Source organism: Eubalaena glacialis, chromosome 7 (assembly GCF_028564815.1).
Source record: "Eubalaena glacialis isolate mEubGla1 chromosome 7, mEubGla1.1.hap2.+ XY, whole genome shotgun sequence".
NCBI lineage: Eukaryota > Metazoa > Chordata > Mammalia > Artiodactyla > Balaenidae > Eubalaena > Eubalaena glacialis.
In genome coordinates, this window is record NC_083722.1 from 2,717,202 (window position 1) to 2,744,033 (window position 26,832).

Below are 26,832 nucleotides of genomic sequence, written 5' to 3' on the forward strand. Positions count from 1 at the left end.
GAAGAGCTTGGCGCGATCGAGGACGGGGTAGCTTAGAAGGTCCAAGTTTAATACATCGCTCGGCACGGGAGGAACGTCACTCTAAAGCACCGCACTATTTCGGGAAGGTGCGTCTTGCAGGAAACCACTAATACTTGGAAGACGGTAAGAAAAAGTCCAGTGTGCAAAAATGCATGCTTGTCCCCAAAACCTTGTCCTCGGGCCAGAGAATGTGTCCGGCGTCCGGGCGCTGCGGTCCCCGAGATCCGTCAGCAGCACCGAGTGGTCCTCACTGGTTCGCTCGCAGGCGCTAGGCTGGCTGGGCTCCGAAGGGCGGGGAAGGGCGGGGCTGCCGCTCTCCTCAGCCCCGCCCACCCCTTCCCAGGCGCACGCACGCACGGACGCACGCACGCACGCACGCGCCTCACTGGGCCGAGAAACGCGCGCTCGCCGAGGCCCCGCCCCCCACCGACTTCCGGTGGGCGGGGTCACCCCGAAGCTCTCCCGCGGCGCGGGTCCGACCCAGCGGCCACTACCGCGGCTGCTTTCCGGTGCAAAGGTTCCCGAACTAGGACAGGAAAAGGTAGCGAGGCTGAGAGGATGGTCTTCAAGTTTGAAAATGAAAAGTTGGGCTTAAGTTTGTCGCTTAGTAAACGTTTGCTGAATGATTAAAGTAATAAGTGGGTGTTTGCTTTAACTCCGCCTTCAAAGAACCCCGTTTTTCCCAAAACTTCAACGGCAGTATATAGTTCGGGCTGAGTCCTTGACAAATCCTAGTGCACCCTCCGAGAGTAGTACCGAGCGAGCGACATGTGTTTGCCAGCATCATTTTCTGAAACTTGATTTTTACTATGTTCTTGTTGAAAAACTTGAATGGTTTGTCCAAGTCTAAACTTGAGCCAGTCATAATCAGGCTCCAAGCCTGAACCTTAGTTCCTGTGTTCCCCACCTATCCTTCGCCACACTCGGTATGCTTAGTTTAATGTCTACGTGAAAGCTGCTGCAAAGAAACGCGGGGGGGAGGGGGGCGGGGCGAGGGAGGGCAGGGAGATCACGTTATGACTGAGGAAACAGATTGGTTTATGAGCATTCCACGAATCAGCAACAAGGAAGAGACTACAGCTTACGGACACAGAGAAAATAAGGAATTTCTGGGTGCCAATCCAGTGCTCTTTCCGTTACCTTTGTTCGAAAGGAGTTTGAAAACCAAAGAGCTGTGTGGGTGGGTGCTCAATAAGGGGATGCTAAACCAATGACATTTCTGTGGGAAGCAGCACAGTACGAAGGAAGAGCACAGACTTGAGAAATTTCAGTTCAAACCGTGGCTTGGCACCTAGGAACTGAGTCATCACAAGCAAGTCACCTTACCTCTGAGTGCCAGTTTGCTAGGCTTCTTTGCCTTAAAGTATATCATTCTACTTTATATCCAAGGTGAGATCTCTTACAGGCTTGCCCTCAATTCCAAGAAGAGATCTGTAATAAGTCTGTTACACTGTTTATTTTCATTTTAAAATTATTTATTTAAAAATAATGAACTAATTTTCTGTCATTTTAATAACATATTTGAGCTATTCTTAACACAATGACACATGGCCTTGCCTTCGTGGGACAGAGAATATAATAAACTGTAAATACAAGGCTGCCATATACAAAATACCTTTGAAAAGATATACAGGGATGAGAATCTAGAGGTAGGAACAATTAGTGGAACTCTGAAATCCCAACCTACACACTATTCGTACATAGATAAATATATGGTTGAAAATATAAACCATTCTTAACATATTTCTGAAAACTATTTCCTTTGAAAGAAGCCTTCTAAGTTATTATACCTGGGTTTGATTATTAAGGAGAAAGAGAGAAATCCTTCATAAGGAAAACAATATAATTAAGGACCATATAAAGAAATGCAACAATGGGTGGGGGGGGGAACCCACAAAAAATCAATAAATATCCAGGGATTGATTTAGTGTTCCATGTTAATAAAGTCCATGAGGGGAAAACGCTTAACATTTTAACGCGTTTGGGATTCCAGCCACCCAGGGACTTATTTTGTAAGAATATTTGTAACTCTTCCTCTCTGAAAATCAAGAGATATTCAGATATTCCGAGCTCAAATTTCTAGGTCAAACCCAAACTCAGTGGATTTTAAGAATAAAAGTGATCATCACCCTGCTTTCAGGTTCCAGAGTATGGAGAAAGATACGTCTCTTTTGAGAGACAGAGAACGTAAAAACCTCCATGGTATTGAAAGCTCTCCAAGAGACAGTAAATGTTTTCTCATACAATGTTTCATTTAATCTCGTTACCGTAGATTCCATTATTATAGAAAAACAAAGTCACCAAGTTATTCGGACCAATTACAGAACCAGCTAAACTAAACAGGAGTAACGGATTCCTGAATCGTTACCCCTGTACTTAGCAACAGCTGAAACAAAGTTCAAAAGTTTCAAAGAAATGTATCAATAAAAATAGTTCCCTATGTTCTAGGTACAGCCCTACGTTTCCAGTACTCCTGCCTTTCTACAAACTTTCCCTTAATGCCGTTTCACATTGACTTATCTAGACAGTAAAAAAGCATTTAAAAGCAAAGTCATCTTGTTTGCCCCAGTTTGAGAATTTTAACCCAACTGTGGGCCCCACAATGAAACCAGTTCTCGGAACCGCGCCCGCAAGGCAGACACCCTCTTTCTCCACCGGGGTCCTGGAACGTAACGTTGGTTCTAACCCAATCAACGCGCGGCCTTAAAGCCCCAGCCCTCGCCGCCGCAGCCCCGCCCCGTCGCGGAAGTGCGTCATGACGCTCGTGCGCCCTGTCCCCGGATGCACTTTTATATCCGGATTCTCCGAGCAATTCTGAGCTCCACGGTTCCCGACGCTGTCGGCACATGCGCGACGGCCCTGCTCCCTCTTCCTCCTCCTCCAGTGGCTTCCACCGTCCGGGCGGCCACCGCCACCGCCGCCCAGGAGTCAGGAAGTTCAAGATGGCCGCCGCGGAGGCTCAGTCGCTGCGGGAACAGCCAGAGTAAGTAGTCTAGGAGCGCGGAAGGCCGGCGCCCGGGGCTGGCCGAGGGGGAGCGGGCGGAGAGCTGCGCGGGCGGGCGGGCGGGAAAGTTCGGGCCCTGGGGCCGCGGCCAAACTTTGCCTCCCGCGCGGCGTCGTGGAGCGCGGGCGGGCGGCCTGCGCGCTCCGCTCGCCGGAAGGCCGCGGCTGCTGGGTCGAGGGCGGCCGGGCCTGCCGCGTCGTTGCCCCGGGAGGCGTGGGCGCGAGCGGCCTCTACAGGTCCCGAGCGCGCGGCTCCAGCGGGGGCGCGCCTGCCCGCCTGCCCTCCGCGGGGACGAGCGGGGCTCCCGGCGGCCTCGGTGCGGGCCCCCGAGCAGCAGGGCGGCGCGGGCGAGCCCTGAGACCTTCCCTCCGCAGGCGGTTCCCCTGGTGCCTCTGCTGCCCTTGTCAGCCTTAGGACCTGAAAGCAGGGAGGAGAAGGGGTGCCGGGGCCGTGCTCCTTGACCACCCCAGAGCTGCAGTTTGCGGCTGGCGGGGTGCTTCCTCCTGCCACCCTGTACTCTGTACTCTAGCATCCCCCCGATATCCCACCCCCCTCCCCCCCTCCCCGCCAATTGCAGCAATTTGCCAACTTGCAAACTTGAGACAAAGTAGGATCAAGTCCTCAGTTTTGAGGCCTAGCATTTTTGGCCTGAGTTTATAGTGCTTCTTTGGGAGTACGAGTGGAAGAAGTGGAAATTGTTAGCTACTTCCAAACCCAAGCACTTCTTGTCTGTAATTAAGCTAGTATAAGGATCGATGCGGCCGAGCAAAAACAGACTTGTACATGCTGCAAGGGTAACCGTTGCTTAACTAAAAGCAGTATCTTGTTTTTCGTGTGTTTGTTAGGAAAACTCAAGAACCTAGAAGAGAATGGATTTTAAAATAGTATTTCTATAGCGACCTTTTTTTTGCATCTGCATTATCTGATTTTGTTTCCTGCCGTCTTAGGAAAGAGGTAGATACAATCTTCCAGCAACTTTGGACTGAGAGAGAGGAGAAGTCTTTGCCACCAGCCAGCCCATCGCTTCATTGCTGTGCGTCCAGTTCTGGACTGCTCAGTCATTTGCTTTACTCAGCTAGACAGAGATATTTATGAAGTTTTTCATTAAAGGCCTCTGAAAGCTGCTTTATTATTTTCATTTCAATTTGACTTAAAAGAGAGCAAATGGATTCCGAAGTTCTGGGTAGACTTTGCCTCTTTTTGTTTCTCCTCGAGTTCACAGTGAGGCCCAGTTCCAGTCTTCATGACAAGATGGTCCAAGTCTTAGGCAACGCGGCTGATTTTTCTAGTAATCTGTTTAAAGTTTTGTAGTATTATGTCCATTTATTTGATTTCAGGGACAGTTCAGATTCCTTTTGAAGAGTGGCTCAGCCGTATTTATTTACATATTCAAATAACACTAGATTTAATAATAATATTTATTTTGGCCCCTGCAGTATGAATGACCCTGAGATAGTCTTTAATTCCACCTCCCCCCTCCTCGACACTTGTTTTGCATGGAATGTGTGGTCTGTATGTGTCCCACTTTCACTTATTTGAAAATGTTTTGCCATAGAAAATGACAGTTTGCTAAGAAAGCAGGTACCATGTTGGCTGCCCGCAGTGAATGCTGGAATGTAGTGTCTGAATAGTTTTTTTGACGACACACTGAGGAGTTCACAGTTACATGGAGTCTATTCCAAATGGAACATTTAGAAAAGGTAAACGTATAAAATAGTTTTAAGCTCCCTGAAGGCTTTTTAGTGGCTTTTACATTTGTCAGTCTCTTTAGCTCAGCCTTTTTCGATGGTTTTAAGCGTTTAAATTTTTATATGCATTGACTTACTTGCACTTACGAAGACCAGGTACTGAACAAATATTACCTCATTCAGTCCTTCTAACAACCCAACAGAGGTGGATGCTGTTATTTCCCACATTTTACAGATGAGGAAACGGAAGTACAGAGAAATTAAGTTAGCTTGCCCAAGGTCACACTAAGTGACACATGCAGGGAAACCCAGGCAGTCTAGTTCTAGAGCCCTGCTCCTGACTTTTGTACTGTCTGGTCCCTCGCTATACAGTGTGGCTCCTTTTAAAAATAGCCTTTAGCATTTGAAATCATTTTTATTTATTTCCAGTGTACTAGAAAGGTCCGTTTTCATGATATGACAGTTTTAACTCTTTGAAACTTAATATCCCACTTGGAAAAGGTGGGGGGCGGGGCAAGGTTCGTTTTAAGACTAGTTGGTCTTTTGAATCCATTTTTATTTTTACATCTACATAGTCAGAGAAACAGGCTTAATATTTTCTTTAAAAAATGCAGTGGCATTCATTTTGCTCCCCCTTGCCTCCAACTGCAAAGCATGAATTGAATGCTTCCCGAATAAGATGTTATTAAGAATACTCTTTGAAAAATATATGTGAAAGAGGAAGTTAAAATAACACTAGAGGGCTTCCCTGGTAGCGCAGTGGTTGAGAATCTGCCTGCCAATGCAGGGGACACAGGTTCGAGCCCTGGTCTGGGAGGATCCCACATGCCGCGGAGCAACTAGGCCCGTGAGCCTGCGCGTCTGGAGCCTGTGCTCTGCAACAAGAGAGGCCCGCGCACCGTGATGAAGCGTGGCCCCCACTTGTCGCAACTAGAGAAAGCCCTCGCATAGAAACGAAGACCCAACACAGCCATAAATAAATAAATAAATAAATAAACCCAAAGTTTAAATTAAAATTTAAAAAATAAAAAAAATTAAAAAAAAAAACACTAGAGGTTGGTAATTGGTCACTTTATTTTAAAGTTGTTACATGGCTGTTTTCATTGTGCCAGATGCCCCAAGACCCTGGGTTGTTTGAAGGGTGAAACTTGTACAATGTATTTAACCAAACACGTGAATGAATACTGTTTAACACTTCCATACTGTCTGCACTTTGAATTCAGCTTTGTTTCCAAGTGAGATTTGAAGGATGTTACTCAGCTCTCAGTGAGTACTGGTTTATGACAAACCTGTTGTAGACCAGTTTAGTGTAGACATATACCTGCTAACTGTGTAGTGTTAGGCTGCAAAATGTAAACGTTAAAGTATAAATTTATGTATATGGGATTTATATACGTGTATTTATTGTTAATATGAACCATCCAAGAAGATGATCAAGTTTCTTTACAAGAAACCTTTTCCTAAAGCTTTAGAGGAAAGTTGTTGATAATGAACCTAAATTAACTGACCTAGCACAAGCTCGTGCATTGATACAAGTGTCATTTGCTCGTTGAGTTCAAGTTTCCCTGATTTACCTAGTCAGACTTAACTCGTTATTTTCTTTGAAATTTGCCTTGAGAGATCAACGGAAGAGGCTGAAGGTCTGCTCTCTGCCTAACCCCAGTATAGGAGAACTCCGGGGTTAGTTATTAAGGTTAACCTAGCTGGCCCTAAGGCGCTGGTAGCGTTTCATTAGTAGCCTAGTCATTATTTCTTGAATTAACATTCATTAAGTTACAAGGAAAACTGGGGTCACTCATGGGAATGACTGTTTAGTAACATTGGGTACCGTGATGTCAGTCCTGATTCTCAGAAGCTTTAGGAGCTAGATTTTCTTTTGAAGGAAATTGCTTTCTCTGTGGGTAAACTCTTAAGAATTTTGATTTGAAACTCCTTGGAAGACTTGTAAATTATAGGAAGCATTGGAAAAGGGTTAAAAAAGCAGATTTTTCTGCGGGAGGTGATTAAATTTAAATCGTTTGAGGGTATTGCCGTCAAGAAATAGGCGTGTGCGCTGTATGGGGCACTGGGGGTGTAAGTGAGCGAAAACAGTGTTCACCATCCAGAGCTGCGAGCGCACGTGCAGACAGTGTAAACCAGCTGTAGCCAGTGACACTGTTTCTGTGTGTTACTCTATGTAGATCGTTTTTTGACACGGCAAATACTTATTGAGTACCTGCTCTAGCTTAGATCATCTTATGGGCCTCAGGGATAGAGCAGCCAGCTAGACAGATTCAGATCCTGCTCTCATAGGGCTTGTGTTACAATAGGGAGAGACGAATAAGAATTCTATGAAGTGGAGGGCAGTTAAGCAGAGAAAGCGAATCTGTGCGCGCTAGGGTGGGGTAGCAGTTAAAAGGAACTGGCCCAGAGACCTGGCTGAGGAAGTGTAATTTGAGCAAAGGCCTGAGGTGGGCGAGGGGGCAGCAGCGCTGTGTCTGGGGGAAGCGTGCCAGGCCCTTTGGTGGGAGAGCACCTGCTGTAGGAAGAGAGCAGTGAGGGTGGGAGGGAACGAGGGGTTCAGGGTGGTGGACGGGTTGGGCTGATAGTATAGGACTCATACAGAGTTTAAGTTTTTGCTCTGAATAAGGTAGGGAACAGTAGTCAGTTTTCACTCAGAGTGGTGACATGACCTGACATTTTAAAAGCATCTTCGAGCAACTGCAAGAGCTCTGACTTTGAATGTAATACCAGCCTTCTCACCAGCTTGAGATACACATGCCCTTAGGCGAGTCCCGTCCCACCTCCTTGAATGTGAAGTCTCATCTGTCCTGGGGACATAGGCAGAGGCAGTACTTCTTGAGCACTTTGTGTGACAGTTTTATATGTATGAACTCATTGCTGCGACAAACCTGTGATTTGCCAGTACTGTTATGTCCCCCGTTTTTACAGTGGAGGGAACTGCGGCACAGGGGAGTAGCTTGTCTAAGGTCACACTAGAGGTGTCCCATTGCAGGCAGCATTGGAACAAGGCCGTTTGACTCGAGGATCCTTGCCCCCGCCAGGATTCCTTAAAATAACATTCTTCGTGTCCATCTGCAGCTCCACAGTGCCCACAGTGGGGAGCAAATTTATCCAGTGTCTGAACAATAAGAGCAACTTACTTTTGGGGCCCTAGGGTTGTGCTAGGCCTCGCTACCCGTGATGTCTGTTAACCAGCACTGTGCCGTCCTTACCGCGTGTCTTGAGGTGGGTACGGCTCTTTTCTCCATCAAGCTTAAACTCACCTAAGGCCACACAACTGGTAAGTAGTGAGACCAGGAACTGAGCCCAGGTAGTCTGGCTCTGGAGACTTTACCACCCAACTATCCTTTTTCTTGAGGATACTTAGAGGATCTTCAGATGGTCTGTTTGTTTTTTTGCCGCACTGTGCGGCTTGTGGGATTTTAGGTCCCCAACCAGGGATTGAACCCAGGCCCTTGGCAGTGAGAGCGTGGAGTCCTAACCACTGGACCACCAGAGAATTCCCTAGATCAGGGGTCCCCAACTCCCCGGCCGCGGACTGTTACTGGTGCACCGGTGCGTGGCCTGTTAGGAACTGGGCCGCACGGCAGGAGGTGAGCGGCGGGCAAGCGAGCGAAGCTTCATCTGTGGCTCCCCATCGCTCACGTTACCACCTGGACCATCTCCCCCGCTGCCCTGTCCGTGGAAAAACTGTCTTCCGTGAAACCGGCCGCTGGTGCCAAAGAAGGTTGGGGATCGCTGCCCTACATTATTTGAGTTTTAGCTTATTGACTAGAATTTTGTACTTTGGACACTTAGGTTTTATATACCTGAAAACCCTTCCCGATCTTAAAAAGGTTCTCTGTACCTACTTCTGTATCTTGAATTAGCCTAGTTCTCTTTTTCTCAAGCTTTTCTCCCTGTAACTCAAGGTTCAGAAAAATCGACACGTAGCTCACCTTCTGGACTGTGGGCTGGGAGATTCTAGGGAAGGGAGGTGGTTACCTGTATGAGGTTGTAGCCTATACAAGGATCAAAGTTGAAATGTCTTTGTATCTTCACCCTAAATCTGTGATTTTCCCCCCTCCTTGATAAAGCCATGTTGGTTTTTTCTTTTTTAAACACAAAAATTACACTTTCCTTTTCCAAGTCTCTCAGAAAATTTGATGATCCTAGAACACTACTTTGTCTATCCTGTGTCTTCTTATACCCTGTTTGAGAGGAGTGAGGCCAAACTAAAACCTGACTCAGCTGAAGACTCGGCTTCCTCTGCAGCACTGTTTAATACTTTCTCCTTTCCCACAGTGCATAGTGCCAGAAATGGACATTGGCAGTCTGGCGCCCCAAATTCAAAGTTCTTGCCATGTGGTAGTTGTATGTTCTCCATGTTCTCCACACCCGCTCATTGTTGTGAGCTGGTAACTTTACAGGCTCACTCCGCTGTGTTGTGCTGCTTGCCCCGCCCCGCCCCGCCCCGCCCCGCCCCGCCCCTCCCCTCCCCTCATCCCCCAAGTGTATTGAAGACGGAGACCTGCCGGAGGACCATAACAGCAGCATCACTGCAGACCATCCGTCCAGTAGCTTAACCTTGCAGTTCCTGAGCCTCTGACTGTCTGAACCGTGTGCTCCCAGAATCCCATACTATATCTTTTCATCTCCTGGAATTGGTCCGCTTGAGATCTTAACCTCCGTTAGAGCAGTCTCTTCCACAAGTTTGACGCCCTGGTAACATTGATCTTTTTTCCTATATCTAAAGTACCCCTTAACCCTTCTGGTTAATTTCTTACTCATTCTTTAGCACAGTGTTACTCATCCTATTTTTTAATCCAAGTACCTTGTCGCTAAATTTCTCTCCCCCCAAAGTCCCTGCTGAACAGAAGCTTGGGTTTTTCTGTGATCTGCAAGATACCTTCCTTGACTGTTTCAAATTGATTTAAAGTGATCCTTCAGTGTTCCCATAATGCCCTTACTCGGGTCTTTATCATTGCAGTTCTCCAGTGTTTCATGTGACTTTCTTTTCCACCGTAAATTTCCTTGAGAGAGGCACATATTGGTCTTGTACATTTTTATTTTCCTGTTACCTGATAATGCCTACATTATGTGTAGGTGATTTTCTTTTAAATGTTGAGATTGAATAGACTCATTAATTTTTAACTTGCAAGGAGCTATTTGTAGTATATGGCGCAAATACTAAGCTTACTAAAAGTACGGGAGTATGTAATTCGGAGGACTTGAACAAAATAATCCATGTTTTCTTCCAAAAATAGTGTGATGACCTGAATCTAGATAATTTAAAGTCTGGCTTTGGTCTCAAACTCTAGGACATGATGGTTTAGTATGAAGTGACTTTAATGGGGAAAGTTAAGTAATGCTGTTGCAACCTGTGTTTAACCTAGGATTACTGAAGAGCAAGGATTTAGCAAAATAATTTGGAATCATAAACTCTAACTCAGTCCAAACATTTAAGCACAGAAGCCACCCACCTTAGACTAAATAGCCTGCTGAGCAAATACTTGGCTGAACCGTATGAAATTGCTGATATAGGCTGTTGCTGGCGTGTTGAAGACTCTGCTGTGTCTCAGACTAATGCAGCAGAGGCCCCCTTGTGCGAGGAGGGTATGTCTCAGCACCCCCCAGTGGAGGCCTAAAACCAGGGATGGTACCCGGCCTGAACGTACTGCTTTTTCCTGTGTGTACATACTTATGATAAAGTTTAATTCAAAAATAAATTAGGCACAGTAAGAGAGTAACAACAGTAACTGATAATAAATAGAATAATTGTAACAATGTACTGTTATAAAAGTTACATTTATGTGGTTTTTCTCTCTCAGCATATCATGCTGTACTCTCCCTTCTTGTGATGATGTGAGATGATAAAATGTGTGATGAGATGAAGTGAGGTGAATGGCGTAGGCATTGTGACATAGCGTTAGGCTACTACTGACCTTCTGACCATATGTCAGAAGGAGGATCGTCTGCTTCCTGTCATCCTGGATTCTCAGCCGTGATGATGTGGATGGTTGGATGTCAGGAGCAGACAATGTCCATGGTGGGGGAACCCAGGCAGGATGGCACAAAGATTTCATCGTGCTACTCAGAACAGAGCAGGGGTACTGCTGTACCACATGGTTGCGAAGTGGCCACTTATAGGCCTAGAGCCTAGAGTCCTAACTCCTGTTAGTTCACTTTGAAGTTTTTAACCCTCGGGATGTGTTTACAATATCAACATCAGCCATCAGCCGCCTGTGCACATTGAAGGGACTGCTGCTTTTGGGTGTAGCTCTGTATTGGCTCTAGAGATTTAAATATATATATATTTCTGAATCCAAGTGGAGAAGGAGATGAGTGTCCCAATATATGTCGTTATTAATGTTTTACGGAAAAAGAAAATGGGGGGGTGGGGTCCTTTGGTGTTGAGTTGTGTGGGAAATGCTGGTTTAAAAACCAAGTTACTTGAGTGACTGTTTAAGAAAGTCAGCATTAACAATTTGTTGCACCTGGTTTGGATTCCCTTATTCTATTAAGTATAATTATGTTAACCTCCCACATTATGTATTTCCTGTAATACTTTTGGTATTTGAGTTCAACCGTTAGAAACAAATTAAAGTTAAATCACTGTTCAACTCAGTTCTTGCCATATACGTTTGAAATAAAATATTTCAGTGACTAACTTCATGTATCTTATTGAGATGTATTTTATCATTGCTATTATTTTGTTATGATTCTGAATGCTTCATAAATGATGTGACTTTTAAATGTGTTTGATACATTTATAGGATGGAAGATGCTGATAATTCTGAAAAGAGTGTAAATGAAGAAAATGGAGAGGTATCAGAAGACCAATCTCAAAATAAGCACAGTCGTCACAAAAAAAAGAAGCATAAACACAGAAGTAAACATAAGAAACATAAACATTCTTCAGAAGAAGACAAGGATAAAAAACATAAACATAAGCATAAACATAAGAAACACAAAAGAAAAGAGGTTATTGATGCTTCTGACAAAGAAGGTATGTCTCCAGCAAAAAGAACTAAACTTGATGATTTAGCTTTGCTGGAAGACTTGGAGAAACAGAGGGCCTTGATTAAAGCTGAACTTGATAATGAGTTAATGGAAGGAAAGGTCCAGTCTGGGATGGGGCTCATATTACAAGGTTATGAGTCTGGCTCTGAAGAGGAGGGGGAGATTCATGAAAAGGCACGAAATGGAAATAGGTCTAGTACTAGATCTTCAAGTACGAAGGGGAAACTTGAACTTATGGACAATAAAAATAGTACAAAAAAACGAAGTAAAAGCAGATCCAAAGAACGGACTAGACATAGGTCTGATAAAAAGAAAAGTAAGGGAGGTGTTGAAATAGTTAAAGAGAAGGCAACGAGGAGCAAGTCAAAGGAGAGGAAAAAGTCCAAAAGTCCCTCCAAAAGAAGTAAGTCTCAAGATCAAGCAAGAAAGTCAAAGTCTCCTACCCTTAGAAGGCGCTCTCAAGAGAAAATTGGGAAGGCCAGATCTCCTGCTGATGACAAGGTTAAAATTGAAGATAAAAGTAAGTCAAAAGACAGGAAAAAATCCCCAATCATAAATGAAAGTAGAAGTCGCGATCGAGGCAAAAAATCTAGATCCCCAATTGACTTGAGAGGTAAATCCAAAGACAGAAGGTCACGGTCCAAAGAGAGGAAATCGAAACGGTCTGAAACTGATAAAGAGAAGAAGCCAATTAAATCTCCCTCTAAAGATGCTTCCTCTGGGAAAGAAAATAGGTCACCCAGTAGAAGACCTGGTCGTAGTCCCAAAAGAAGAAGTTTGTCTCCGAAACAACGTGATAAGTCAAGAAGAAGTCGATCTCCACTCTTAAATGATAGAAGGTCTAAGCAAAGCAAGTCACCTTCTCGAACTCTGTCTCCTGGTAGGAGAGCCAAGAGCCGATCCTTGGAAAGAAAACGCAGGGAGCCTGAACGGAGACGCCTTTCTTCGCCAAGGTAACTTGACTGCAAAGCTGTAGTGCTGCAGATTTCAGAGGAGAAACTAGAACTTGTGGACAATAAAAATGAGATGGTAATGAGTTTTATAGTGTTACGTATAATCCTGTCCACTAACTATATTGATGTTTGCACTTTTGTCAGTGAGTCTCTTGACTCTAGGTGATTTTTAAATATTGGACTTATTGACATGTTTTAAGTTCTTAATTTAGTATCTAATGTGCAGAATCACTCCTTTAAATCCAAGTAATTGGGCTGATAAGTCTCCGTATGCCCATTTTATGGGAAAGGAGATTGTATAGTTTCCAGAGTACGGATTGTTCTTTGAACAGTATGGGCTGAAATTTTTAAAAATGGAGGTATCAGTTTAAGGATTGTGATCTGTCCATTCTTTTGAATTGGCATGATTTTGAATTCTGACAATATGATTGGAACTACAGTTGTCTATTTTGGTTCCCAAAATATAATTAAATTAAAAGTGGAAGTTTTTTTCTGTTACTAATTCATATACTTGTAATCTCATTGAAAAAAAAAATAGTACCTCTTAAGTTTAGGAAGAATAGTGTAAGAAGTGATTTTTTTATCAATAATAATGAAAATATTTCATATACATTTGGTCCATCAATTCTTTTCTCATAAGTTCTCATGATTGTCTCATGAAGTGGAGTGATCGTCATACTTAATTTTTTTTTTGTCATCATTTTTTTTTCACATCTTTATTGGAGTATAGCTGCTTTACAATGTTGTGTTAGTTTCTGCTGTACAACAAATTGAATCAACTATATGTATACGTATATCCCTATAATGCCCTCCCTCTTGCGTCTCCCTCCCACCTTCCCTATCCCACCACTCTAGGTGGTCACAAAGCACCGAGCTGATCTCCCTGTGCTATGCGGCTGCTTCCCACTAGCTAGCTATTTTACTTTGGTAGCGTATATATGTCCATGCCACTCTTTCACTTCGTCCCAGCTTACCCTTCCCCCTCCCTGTGTCCTCAAGTCTGTTCTCCACATCTGCGTCTTTATTCCTGCCCTGCCACTAGGTTCATCAGTACCACTCTTTTAGTTTCCATATATATTTGTTAGCATACGGTATTTGTTTTTCTCTTTTTGACTTAATACAGAGTGAAGTAAGTCATACTTAATTTATAAATGAGAAAGTAGATTGAGAGGTTATCTAACTTACCTAGGGTCATAGAACTGATGAGTAAAGGCACAGAAGGGATTTTGGCGGGGAGGGGAGGGTGTTGTTTAGATTAGTCCAAAAGCTACTTTAGAAACTGATTTTTTAATGTCTTTATATTCAGTAATTAGACATGCGAAATTACCAACCAAGTTTCCCTTAAAAGAATGTCGGCTTATACCATGCAAAGATATTCTGAATTCCTAGCCATCTACTGTTGCATGTTAATGTTTTCTGTGTATGGGTATAAATCTGAACTGGCCTTGAAGTTTAAATAAATCATCCTGTGTTTTGAGAAGCTTCAAGAATGCTATTTTCAAAGTGCTGTATCTTAAGAGATCCTGTTGACTCTTTACTTCTAAGCAGTGTAATGAAACGGCTCTGCCTGCAGCTCTGTGGAGACAGTGTTGCTGGTGTTATCTGACCTCGTTCTTAAGGTCCTGTTCTCTTTCAGTTGCTTTCAGTTTGAAAAGGAAATTCTGAGGAGTTTATCAAGGACTAGAGTTGAATATTTGAAACAAATTTTTATTTTTAGTTGCAGAAGAGATACATGCTAATTAAAGAGAAATTTAAATTGTGCTGGAAGCCTGTAAATTCACTTTTTCCATCCCTCCTCTGCTGCCACTCCAAAGAAGACTGTCTCTTTCTAGCCCCTTGACTATGCACATACGATTGTATGTATGCGTTTTTTTCTTAAAAATAGGATTCATACTGTTTATGTTAACAGTGATTTTCTTTTTTCATGAAACACTTCTGTGACAATACATGAGGATCGTTTTTAATTCTTCATATATCAATAATAGCAACATGATATTTCACAGTGTAGATGTACCATAATATATTTAACCATTCCCTTGTTGAAACTGATGAAAGTTGAGGTTGGTTCCAGTTTTTCATGATTGTTTGCAAAGACATCCATTGGTTCTGTGTAAAGTTTCTTTTAGAATAGATTCATGGAAGTGGAATTGCAGTCTGAGATTATGTACATTTACATTTTAGAAAGTTAACTGCTACATTTCCTTCCAGATAAGTTATACCAATATTTACTTCCATGACTAGGTGGACTGTCCTTTTTCCTAAACTCTTACCTGTATTTCCTTTTCTGAGGTTAATGTTGATTGTAAGGGGGTTTTATTCTTAATTGATACATTAAAAATAAGGCTCTTAATTGCAAAAATGTCAAAAATTTAGAAAGAAAACAGTCTTCAGACCAAGGGAATGGAATATTATTACTTACTTGGGCAAGTTTTATTTATTTATCTGAAATTAAAATCAGTAGCTTTAACAATATGAATAATTTTTAATAATTCTTCAAATTGTGAGACCAGAGGAAATAGACCTTCTATTGTGTGTCTGCCATAACACCAGATGTCACTGTGATCATCTGAATTTTTGTTATAAAACATATTAATCTGTGTTTACTAACTTTAGGTTAATGTGCCCTTTCTTAAAGTGTTCTTTACATGTAGAAGAAATTCATTTATTCTAATTTGATTTATTCTTCTTTGAACTTGTATTTGGTCCCCTTAAGAACACGACCTCGAGATGACATCCTCAGTAGGCGGGAAAGGTCAAAAGATGCCAGCCCAATCAGTAGGTGGTCTCCAGCCCGAAGAAGAGCCAGTAGATCTCCTGTTAGGAGGAGGTCCCGCTCCCCGCTCAGACGGAGCCGATCTCCCAGAAGAAGAAGCCGGTCTCCTCGGAGAAGGTAAAGATACCCGTTTGATCCGTCAAACTCGGACTGTTTTTGAAGCTCAGTTGGTAGGTTTTCTTAACAAACAGTTTTCTCTGAAAAATTGTAGCTGTGACGCCATATAGTTTCTTGTTACCAACATGTGATATTTCACGCACACTGATTTTTCTTTAATAGAGTTTTCCTTCAAATTTATATAAATCCGTGTTCATTAAAAACACAAATTTTTTTTTTTTTTTAAGTAGGACATTTTTTTCCGTCTGTTTTAAAGAGAGATAAATACTAAATGAGCTAGGCTTATGATTTTTCTTTTAACTAGCAGGCTAGATCACAAAGTAATAAATAAGTATCCTGTCATTTCATAGTTGCAGCTCTGTATTGATTTTTCTGTGAACTTGTATTTGGTCCTCTTAAGAACACGACTTGGAGATGAAGTCCTCAGTAGACGTGAAAGACCCTTTGGGTGAAGATCTCTTTTAACTCACAGCAGTAGAAACCAGTCTTTATGTATGTATCTTTGAATGTTTTTGTATACTAGATTCTCAGAAGTGGAAATGCCTTGACAGTGTGTTTGTCTGAATTTTTTTAAGTTACTGCCATATGTATTGGTTTCATTAGTTTTTTTAATACTGTTCCTCACACGTTTCTGTTCTGCCCAGTTTCATCACATTTCTTGCAGATGGACATGGTCGAGGTTAATGTAATCATTGTGATCGTATACATACCGTTCATTCCAGAGCAAGCAGTCGGTGGGAGAGGGGAAGAGAGGACTCTCATGCTCCCAGCCTTCTGGCTCCAAGCTGACGGTAGTTTGTGTAGGATTTGCTTCCCTTTTCCAGAGTCCCTTGTTCTTCTCTTACGTTGTGATTCCGTTTCCTGTATCCAGTTTCTTGCTTTACCTCCTTGTTTGCTAATGCATCTCCAATAGCTTTTTGAGGAAAATGAACAGAAAGGACAATCTTGGGGACCTGTGTCTCTAAAAAATGCCTATTATTCTCATTGCTGATTTATCAAGGAATAGAATTCTAGTTTGAGATCATTTTCTTAAGAATTTTTAAATTGTTATTCCACTGATTTCTAGCTTCCCTTATTGCTATTCAGAAGTCCTCCTCTGATAAGTGGGCGTTTCTTTATAGGACTTGCTTTTTTCTCTCTTTTTATAAGAAATGTCCTGTGTTCCAAAATTTCACTGTAATAATGCCTTGAGCGGCTCCTTCTTTCCATTTATTTTGCTGGGCACTAGATAGGCCCTTTAAAGCAGGAAGATTATGGCTGCCTGTACCGGGAAATTTTCTGATGTTTTTGTTTGCTTTCTCCCCCATTATTTTCTGGTTTTTTTCCAATTAGACCTTATAAACTGTTACACTGACTTCCCCCTCTCTCATCTTTTTTTTTTGAATTTTATTTTGTTTTATTTTTATACAGCAGGTTCTTATGTCATTCCCAAACTCCACCACCACCGCCCCCCGCCGCTTTCCCCCCTTGGTGTCCATACGTTTGTTCTCTACATGTGTGTCTCTATTTCTGCCCTGCAAACCAGTTCATCTGTATCGTTTTTCTAGGTTCCACGTATATATGTTAATATACGATATTTGTTTTTCTCTTTCTGACTTACTTCACTCTGTATGACAGTCTCTAGATCCATCCACATCTCTACAAATGACCCAATTTAGTTCTTTTTTATGGCTGAGTAATATTCTGTTGTATATATGTACCACATCTTCTTTATCCATTTGTCTGTCGATTGGACATTTAGGTTGCTTCCATGACCTGGCTATTGTAAGTACTGCTGCAGTGAACATTGGGGTGCATGTGTCTTTTTGAATTATGGTTTTCTTGGGTATATGCCCAGTAGTGGGATTGCTTGGTCATATGGTAATTCTATTTTTAGTTTTTTTAAGGAACCTCCATACTGTTCTCCATAGTGACTGTATCAATTTACATTCCCACCAACAGTGCAAGAGGGTTCTCTTTTCTCCACACCCTCTCCGGCATTTGTTGTTTGTAGATTTTCTGATGATGCCCATTCTAACTGGTGTGAGGTGATATCTTATTGTAGTTTTGATTTGCATTTCTCTAATGATTAGTGATGTTGAGCATCCTTTCATGTGTTTGTTGGCAATCTGTATATCTTCTTTGGAGAAATTTCTATTTAGGTCTTCTGCCCATTTTTGGATTGGGTGGTTTGTTTTTTTCATATTGAGCTGCATGAGCTGCTTGTATATTTTGGAGATTAATCCTTTGTCAGTTGCTTCATTTGCGAATATTTTCTCCCATTTTGAGGGTTGTCTTTTCATATTTTTTATGATTTCCTTTGCTATGCAAAAGCTTTTGAGTTTCATTAGGTCCCACTTGTTTATTTTTGCTTTTATTTCCATTTCTCTAGGAGGTGGGTCAAAAAGGATCTTGCTGTGATTTATGTCAGAGAGTGTTACTCCTATGTTTTCCTCTAAGAGTTTTATAGTGTCTGGTCTTACATTTAGGTCTTTAATGCATTTTGAGTTTATTTTTGTGTATGGTGTTAAGGAGTGTTCTGCTTTCATTCTTTTACATGTAGCTGTCCAGTTTTCCCAGCACCACTTATTGAAGAGACTGTCTTTTCTCCATTGTATACCCTTGCCTCCTTTGCCATTGATTAGTTCACCATAGGTGTGTCGGTTTATCTCTGGGCTTTCTATCCTGTTCCATTGATCTATATTTCTGTTTCTGTGCCAGTACCATATTGTCTTGATTACTGTAGCTTTGTAGTATAGTCTGATTCCTCCAGCTCCGTTTTTTTCCCTCAAGACTGCTTTGGCTATTCGGGGTCTTTTGTGTCTCCATACAAATTTTAAGATTTTTTGTTCTAGTTCTGTAAAAAGTGCCACTGGTAATTTGATAGGGATTGCATTGAATCTGTAGATTGCTTTGGGTAGTGTAGTCACTTTCACAATATTGATTCTTCCAGTCCAAGAACATGGTATATCTCTCCATCTGTTTGTGTCATCTTTGATTTCTTTCATCAGTGTCTTATAGTTTTCTGAGTACAGGTCTTTTATCTCCTTAGGTAGGTTTATTCCTAGGTATTTTATTCTTTTTGTTGCAATGGTGAATGGAATTGTTTCCTTTATTTCTCTTTCTGATATTTCGTTGTTAGTGTATAGGAATGCAGGAGATTTCAGTGCATTAATTTTGTATCCTGCAACTTTACCAAATTCATTGATTAGCTCTAGTAGTTTTCTGGTGGCATCTTTAGGATTATCTATGTATAGTATCATGTCATCTGCAAACAGTGACAGTTTTACTTCTTCTTTTCCAATTTGTATTCCTTTTATTTCTTTTTCTTCTCTGATTGCCGAGGCTAGGACTTCCAAAACTATGTTGAATAATAGTGGCAAGAGTGGACATCCTTGTCTTGTTCCTGATCTTAGAGGAAATGCTTTCAGTTTTTCACCATTGAGAATGATGTTTGCTGTGGGTTTGTTGTATATGGTCTTTATTATGTTGAGGTTGGTTCCCTCTGTGCCCACTTTCTGGAGAGTTTTTATCATAAATGGGTGTTGAATTTTGTCAGAAGCTTTTTCTGCATCTATTGAGATGATCATATGGTTTTTCTCCTTCAATTTGTTAATATGGTGTATCACATTGATTGATTTGCGTATATTGAAGAATCCTTTCATCCCTGGGATAAATCCCACTTGATCATGGTGTATGATCCTTTTAATGTGTTGTTGGATTCTGTTTGCTAGTATTTTGTTGAGGATTTTTGCATCTGTATTCATCAGTGATATTGGACTGTAATTTTCTTTTTTTGTAGTATCTCTGTCTGGTTTTGGTATCAGGGTGATGGTGGCCTCATAGAATGAGTTTGGGAGTGTTCCTTCCTCTGCAATTTTTTGGAAGAGTTTGAGAAGGATGGGTGTTAGCTCTTCTCTAAATGTTTGATAGAATTCACCTGTGAAGCCATCTGGTCCTGGACTTTTGTTTGTTGGAAGATTTTTAATCACAGTTTCAATTTCATTACTTGTGTTTGGTCTGTTCATATTTTCCATTTCTTCCTAGTTCAGTCTTAGAAGGTTATACCTTTCGAAGAATTTGTCCATTTCTTCCAGGTTGTCCATTTTATTGGCATAGAGTTGCTTGTAGTAGTCTCTTAGGATGCTTTGTATTTCTGTGGTGTCTGTTGTAACTTCTCCTTTTTCATTTCTAATTTTATTGATTTGAGTCCTCTCTCTCTTTTTCTTGATGAGTCTGGCTTTGTTTATCTTCTCAAAGAACCAGCTTTTAGTTTTATTGATCTTTGCTATTGTTTTCTTTGTTTCTATTTCATTTATTTCTGCTCTGATCGTTAGGATTTCTTTCCTTCTACTAACTTTGGGTTTTGTTTGTTCTTCTTTCTCTAGTTCCTTTAGGTGTAAGGTTAGATTGTTTATTTGAGATTTTTCTTGTTTTTTGAGGTAGGCTTGTATTGCTATAAACTTCCCTCTTAGAACTGCTTTTGCTGTATCCCATAGATTTTGGATCATCGTGTTTTCATTGTAATTAGTCTCCAGGTATTTTTTGATTTCCTCTTTGATTTCTTCAGTGATCTCTTAGTCATTTAGTAACGTATTGTTTAGCCTCCATGTGTTTGTGTTTTTTACGTTTTTTTCCACGTAATTGATTTCTAATCTCATAGCATTGTGGTTGGAAAAGATGCTTGATGTGATTTCAATTTTCTTAAATTTACTGAGGTTTGATTTGTGACCCAAGATGTGATCAATCCTGGAGAATGTTCCATGGGCACTTGAGAAGAAAGTGTAATCTGCTGTTTTGGGGTGGAATGCCCTTTAAATATCAATTAAATCTATCTGCTCTATTGTGTCATTTAAAGTTTGTGTTTCCTTATTAATTTTCTGTCTGGATGATCTGTCCATTGGTGTAAGTGAGGTGTTAAAGTCCCCCACTATTATTGTGTTACTGTCAATTTTCTCTTTTATAGCTGTCAACAGTTGCCTTATGTATTGAGGTGCTCCTATGTTGGGTGCGTGTATATTTATAATTGTTTTCTCGGAGTGATCCCTTGACCATTATGTAGTGTCCTTCCTTGTCTCTTGTAACATTCTTTATTTTAAAGTCTATTTTATCTGATATGAGTATTGCTACTCCAGCTTTCGTTTGATTTCCATGTGCATGGAGTATCTTTTTCCACCCCCTCACTTTCAGTCTGTTTGTGTCCCTAGGTCTGAAGTGGGTCTCTTGTAGACAGCACATATATGGGTCTTGTTTTTGTATCCGTTCAGCGAGCCTGTGTCTTTTGGTGGGAGCATTTAATCCATTCACCTTTAAGGTAGTTATCGATATTTATCTTCCTATTACCATTTTCTTAATGGTTATGGGTTTCTTTTTGTGGGTCCTTTTCTTCTCTTGTGTTTCCCACTTAGAGAAGTTCCTTTAGCATTTGTTGTAGAGCTGGTTTGGTGGTGCTGAATTCTCTTAGCTTTTGCTTGTCTGTAAAGCTTTTGATTTCTCCATCAAATCTGAATGAGATCCTTGCCGGGTAGAGTAATCTTGGTTGTAGGTTCTTCCTTTTCATCACTTTAAGTATATCATGCCACTCCCTTCTGGCTTGTAGAGTTTCTGCTGAGAAATCAGCTGTTAACCTTATGGGAGTTCCCTTGTATGTTATTTGTCATTTTTCCCTTGTTGCTTTCAGTAATGTTTGTTTCTCCTTGGGTTTATCCTGCCTGGCACTCTGTGCTTCCTGGACTTGGGTGGCTATTTCCTTTCCCATGTTAGGGAAGTTTTTGACTATAATCTCTTCAAATATTTTCTCGGGTCCTTTCTCTCTCTCTTCTCCTTCTGGGACCCCTATAATGCAAATGTTGTTGCGTTTAATGTTATCTCAGAGGTCTCTTAGGCTGTTTTCATTTCTTTTCATTCTTTTTTCTTTAGTCTGTTCCACAGCAGTGAATTCCACCATTCTGTCTTCCAGGTCACTTATCCGTTGTTCTGCCTCAGTTATTCTGCTATTGATTCCTTCTAGTGTATTTTTCATTTCAGTTATTGTGTTGTTCATCTCTGTTTGTTTGTTCTTTAATTCTTCTAGGTGTTTGTTTTTTAATTCTTCTAGGCCTTTGTTAAACATTTCTTGCATCTTCTCGATCTTTGCCTCTATTCTTTTTCCGACGTCCTGGATCATCTTCACTATCATTATTTGGAATTCTTTTTCTGGACGGTTGCCTATCTCTACTTCATTTAGTTGTTTTTCTGGGGTTTTATCTTGTTCCTTCATCTGGTACAAAGTCCTCTGCCTTTTCATTTTGTCTCTCTTTCTGTGAATGTGTCCTCTCTCATCTTTTATGTTTGTCCTTTTGTTCTACTTTCAGTCTTGAGAAGCTTTCTCAGTCTACCTTCTTACCTTTCTGTTGATTTTTTTTTTCTCCCTTCTGCACACTCATAATTTTTTAAATTTCCAAGACCTTGTTGGCTGTTTATTTTTTAATAACATTTTACTCTCATTTTATGGAAGTAGCATCTTTATGTCAAAAATGATAATGAGTTTATTTTGTGGAGCTTTTGTTCTTTATAGTTTTCTTCTCTTACCAATATATTGTTTCTACCCAGGTTTCTTTTGCTGCTTGTTTGCCTTTTCATTTGAGGACTTTCCTAGATCAGGTGGATCCTTCCTTGCTGCCTGTTCTGATTCATCTGCCTATCCTCTCCATGAGAGCAGGATCTTAGGTCCCCGACCAGGGAGGGAACCTGGGCCTCCTGCCGTGGAAGTACAGAGTCCTAGCCACTGGACCGCCAGGAAAGTCGCAAATGACTATTTACGTACTTATTTATTTTTTTTTTATTCTGGTTTAGAATGCTAAATGGAAGCTTTCTTCCATTCTGACAACCTGGAACTTGTGGATTGGTGGCGGATTAGCGTATCAGTGACTGTAGATCTTTCCTTTTGGGCTTGAGAGTTTTCCAGAATCTTCTCATCTGCTGGAGAGTAAGACATGGCTGCCAGTAGAGTTCCGGTCCTAAATAGTGTGGGTCCCCCCTTAACCCTTCTCTTCCCAGTGCAGTGCCCTCCGGTACTGTGGGCCAGTTTTCACAACCACCACTACCTCTCTGTAAAGTGAATATTAGGTTTCCTGCGGTAGTGTGGGGAGGGGCAGCTGGTGGCATTCTCCACTGAGTCAGAAAGGAGAATATACCAAGTCAAGCTGTTCCTAAAGGATTTCAACCAATTCTCTTTAGCTTTTCCCTCGTACTCCATCCTTCGGAGGATACGGTATCTCCAGATCTTGACGCTTTCTGGGGCTTTGTGGCAGGCACTGACTTGTTTCTTATTTACCTTGTATGTCCCTATTGGACTAAGATTTAGATTTGATCTGCTACTACTTTTCTGTCGAGTTTGCATGTTTCAAGCTTTTATTGGTATCTGTTGTCACATCTCTTCACATTGTCTTTGACTGAAGGTTTTATTTTGTCATTGTTCCCTTTAATGTTGTTTTAGTAAGGTTTCCGAAGAAATCTGAGATAAACATGGTCAGATGTGACATGAACAGAGTTTACCAGCCCTTTGTAGACTCACAGCCTTTTCTTTTGGGAGTGCCACGGCACTTTCTGACACAAACTTCCACCTTCATACTTGAACTCTGATGTCACTTTCTGTTTGGTTAACAGGGTATTTATAACAATGTCTGAGGGCCATATTAATTAGACTTAGAATTTCTGTCACCTTTGTCTTTCCCGTACTTTATTCAGCAGTGATCTTTTAAAAAATCAAGTTTATTGAGACATATTATTTACATAAAGTAAAATTCACCCTTTTTGTTGTAAAGTTGTGAGTTTCCACAGATGTGTGGTCGCACAGCTGCCATCATCGAGGTACAGAGCGTTCCCATTGCCCCGACAGTTCCCTCGCGCCCCTTTGTAGTTGGTAAGAAGAGTAGCTGTGGTTTAGTTGTCATCAGTTAGGCTGGGTATCCGAATCTTATTGATGGTATGTTAATTTTGTTTTAAAATTTTAACTAACTGTTTTTAAAGATTTGACTTTTAGAACGCTTTTGGATTGACAACAGAGCTGAGCTTTTGAAAGGTACAGAGAGTCCCTGTACTACCCTTACACCCAGCAAACTCACAGCCTCCTCAATTTTAATTGACCTTTAAAATTTGTCTTCTCCTCAAACAGGGACAGAGGTCGAAGGAGCAGGTCACGCCTGAGAAGGCGGTCTCGGTCACGGGGTGGTCGTAGACGTAGGAGCAGAAGCAAAGTAAAGGAAGATAAATTTAAAGGAAGTCTTTCTGAAGGAATGAAAGTCGAGCAGGAATCTTCATCTGATGATAAGTAAGAATGGAACTTTCCTATAATTTCCTTTTTCCAAATCAGAGAAACACTGTTTGACTTGGAAATCTTTAATTTCCATCTGAATATTTTAAGCAAATCCATTAATTTGACCCTGAATTTAAGTTCATCTTCTGTGCAGGTTTTATAGGTTATGTGACAGAGGTCATGGTTGTCTGAATTTTGGTTTGGCTGGAGTGAATATGGGCCGTCACTTTATCACGAGCCTTTCGTTCTATATTTTCATTGGGAACCATAGAGGTATCCTGCCAATCTCAGTTACCAGTTTTGGTGGGGGGATTTTTATACTAAGTTTAGACTTTCCATTTTGTGTAAACGATACACACTTGCTATGCCTGTTACAGTGTGAAAAATGCAGAAATATTCAGTGCCTAATAAAATAGTGGGGAAATTTATTTTAACGCAAACTTCGTTGTCTAAATGGCACATCTCAAAAATAAATGAGACGAATTTAGAGCAGTGGTTCTCAAAGGGGGGAGATTTGCCTCCCAGGGACGTTTTGGCGATGTCTGAAGACCTGTTTATTGTCACCTAGTAGCGGGAGGCCAGGGACACTGTTCTGCACGCTGCAGTGCATAGGCTGCGCCCCAGCACACAGAGCTGTCCTAACGTTAGCAACGCTTGCGCTGAGGAGCCCTGGCTGGAGCTGGGAGATAAGAAAGTTGAGTGGAGGGAAAGTGTCCTACGTAGACCTGGTACCTTCAGAGTGCAGGTCGCTTACACCTCTGCAGTGAACGTCCAGCAGGTCGTGGAAAAGGCTGCGCTGGGAGGGCTCATGAAGAGTGCGGGGTTCTTTGGGGGTACCATCTGAACCGGTCAGGGGCAGTGTTTGGAGGTGGAGCCACTTTCCCTTCAGATTGTATGCAAATGTCTACCTGTGCATTTTTGGTGGGGAAAGGATCTCTAGCTTTCAAAGGCTTCTGTGACCCAGAAAAGGTAGCAGTTTACTTGTGTGTCCCAGCCCCCCTCTTGTTGTATAGGTGTGAGAACAAGGGCTGCAGAGGTGAAATGACTTTACTACAAGGCACAGCTAGTGATGACTTTTAAACTTAGGCATCTTTCTTTTGTTCCCAGTCTTTGTGCTGTGAAACAGGTGAGGAGAAAAATGAGACATAGAAGGTTAAATTACTTGCCAGGATTCCAAACCAGGATAGTTTAAAAGCAAGGATAGAGTGGGGTGGCTTAAGATTTTTGCTCAAATGTACTGATGACCTACATTTTCCAGCTCTTATTCTTTTAAATGTATAAACGTAATGCTTTTGGAGTCTCTATGTTTGAAGTTAATTACACGGATGTGTGTGTAATTTTTTCTAAGCCTTGAAGACTTTGATGTTGAGGAGGAAGATGAAGAAGCCTTGATAGAACAGAGAAGAATACAAAGGCAGGCCATTGTTCAGGTACGTGGTTTCAGTAACATTTTGATCAACACTCCTTCACCACTATTTTAACAAAATTAAGGATTTTTACTTTGACAATGCAGTGACAGTAGTAGCAATTGAATAGGTCTTGAAAGGAAGGTGGTTCCTTAATAAAATTGAAATAGTTAATCTTTTTTGTTATACATGGGATTCTGATATAAACCTCTTTTATAAGACAAAATATGGAGTTTGCTTTCTTTTTTTTTTTAAGTTGATGAACAAGAAAACCCTCAGAAGTGAGTATAAATTGGAGGAATTTCCTTTAGCACAAACTTATAAATAGCCTGTTAATATGTGGAAAAGATTTTTTAATGCCTTATAAAATGGCACATTTTCTAATGCAGATGTGAATGTTTAAATGGAACATCTCAATAATTGTAAGACTCCTTGAGAGCCGAGCGATGCAGGGATTGGGTGGGAAAGGGTGTCAGACTCAGGCCTAATGGTAAGGTGAGCTGCCTGGGAAGGCTGCCGGTTCTCCCTGCCATCCTGAGATGAGGCCTGGCCACTCCAACCTTGGAAGATGGTGGTCCCTGTAAAGCGCCTTCTGTCACCATCATGTGATGGGGGTGAGTGATGGAGCTGAGAGGAGGAATTCTGGAAGATATGAAACATGCTTGGGTGCTGTTAGGAGGACAGCAGACAAGGAAAGGACAGTCGTAGCAGCTTGGGTAAACAGAGAGGGCAACCACAGCATTTCAGAGTGAGGGAAAGAATTTGAATCACCTGAGTATGTAGGGCATAACTAGAAATCTATAGGAAACTTACCTTTGTGGGGCACTGATGAAACTGGTATTAAACTGATATCCCTAAAGACTTGGTTGAATCTTTTTTTGTTCTTACCCAGGTCCACAATCCCTTATCTCCAACCTTTGGGGCCAGATGTGCTTCAGAACTCAGAAATATGTGAATTTTAGAAAGGTAATGTGGTGCATATATGTATATTCCTTTGCCCCATCAGTGGGGTCTAGCACAGCACCCCATTATCAGCCCCTAGGAGAGTTTTGCAGTGAGCGAGGCGCATCGCGTTCACGCTGGGGAAGCTCAGACCCCTCAGAGCGTCACATCTCTGCAGCGCAGATCTTGCCGCCTCATGAACGTGCACCAAACAGAGAAAAGCTTTCAGAGTTTTGTGGATTTGGAATTATATATAAGGGATTGTGGATCTAATTCAGTTAAGACTTCAATATCTTTAAAACTTTTTTAGCATTCCTTGACACTTAACTTTTCAGTTCAGGCCCTCTTAGCACCAGATGTTGTGACAGTAATACTCTGTGTCGTTACCGCAGAAATACAAATACCTTGCCGAGGACAGCAACATGTCCGTGCCCTCTGAGCCCAGCAGCCCCCAGAGCAGCACTCGCACCCGCTCTCCCTCCCCTGAGGACATTCTGGAAAGGGTAGCTGCCGACGTCAAGGAGTATGAACGGGAGAATGTTGATACGTTTGAGGCCTCAGTCAAAGCCAAGCATAATCTCATGACAGTCGAACAGAATAATGGTGAGTCAGTTACAGTTTTGTTTCGACCATGCTTTTCTCTGAATT

At 41.6% G+C, this 26,832-nt stretch overlaps 1 protein-coding gene across 6 annotated transcripts in view; it reads left to right on the plus strand.

Annotated features, from left to right (window-relative positions):
* Positions 1 to 2,831: 2,831 nt before the first annotated feature.
* PRPF4B (pre-mRNA processing factor 4B) overlaps positions 2,832 to 26,832 on the plus strand; it is a 42,545-nt gene continuing 18,544 nt past the window's right edge. For all 6 annotated transcript variants that reach the window (XR_009701535.1, XR_009701533.1, XR_009701532.1 and 3 more), the window contains exons 1-6: positions 2,832 to 3,004; positions 11,472 to 12,671; positions 15,385 to 15,561; positions 23,696 to 23,851; positions 25,185 to 25,266; positions 26,577 to 26,787. Coding sequence is in view for 2 of the 6 variants with exons in the window: in XM_061195682.1 (XP_061051665.1) it covers positions 2,868 to 3,004; positions 11,472 to 12,671; positions 15,385 to 15,561; positions 23,696 to 23,851; positions 25,185 to 25,266; positions 26,577 to 26,787 (1,963 nt within the window). In the remaining 4 variants the exon portion in view is untranslated. The remainder of the gene's footprint in view (positions 3,005 to 11,471; positions 12,672 to 15,384; positions 15,562 to 23,695; positions 23,852 to 25,184; positions 25,267 to 26,576; positions 26,788 to 26,832) is intronic.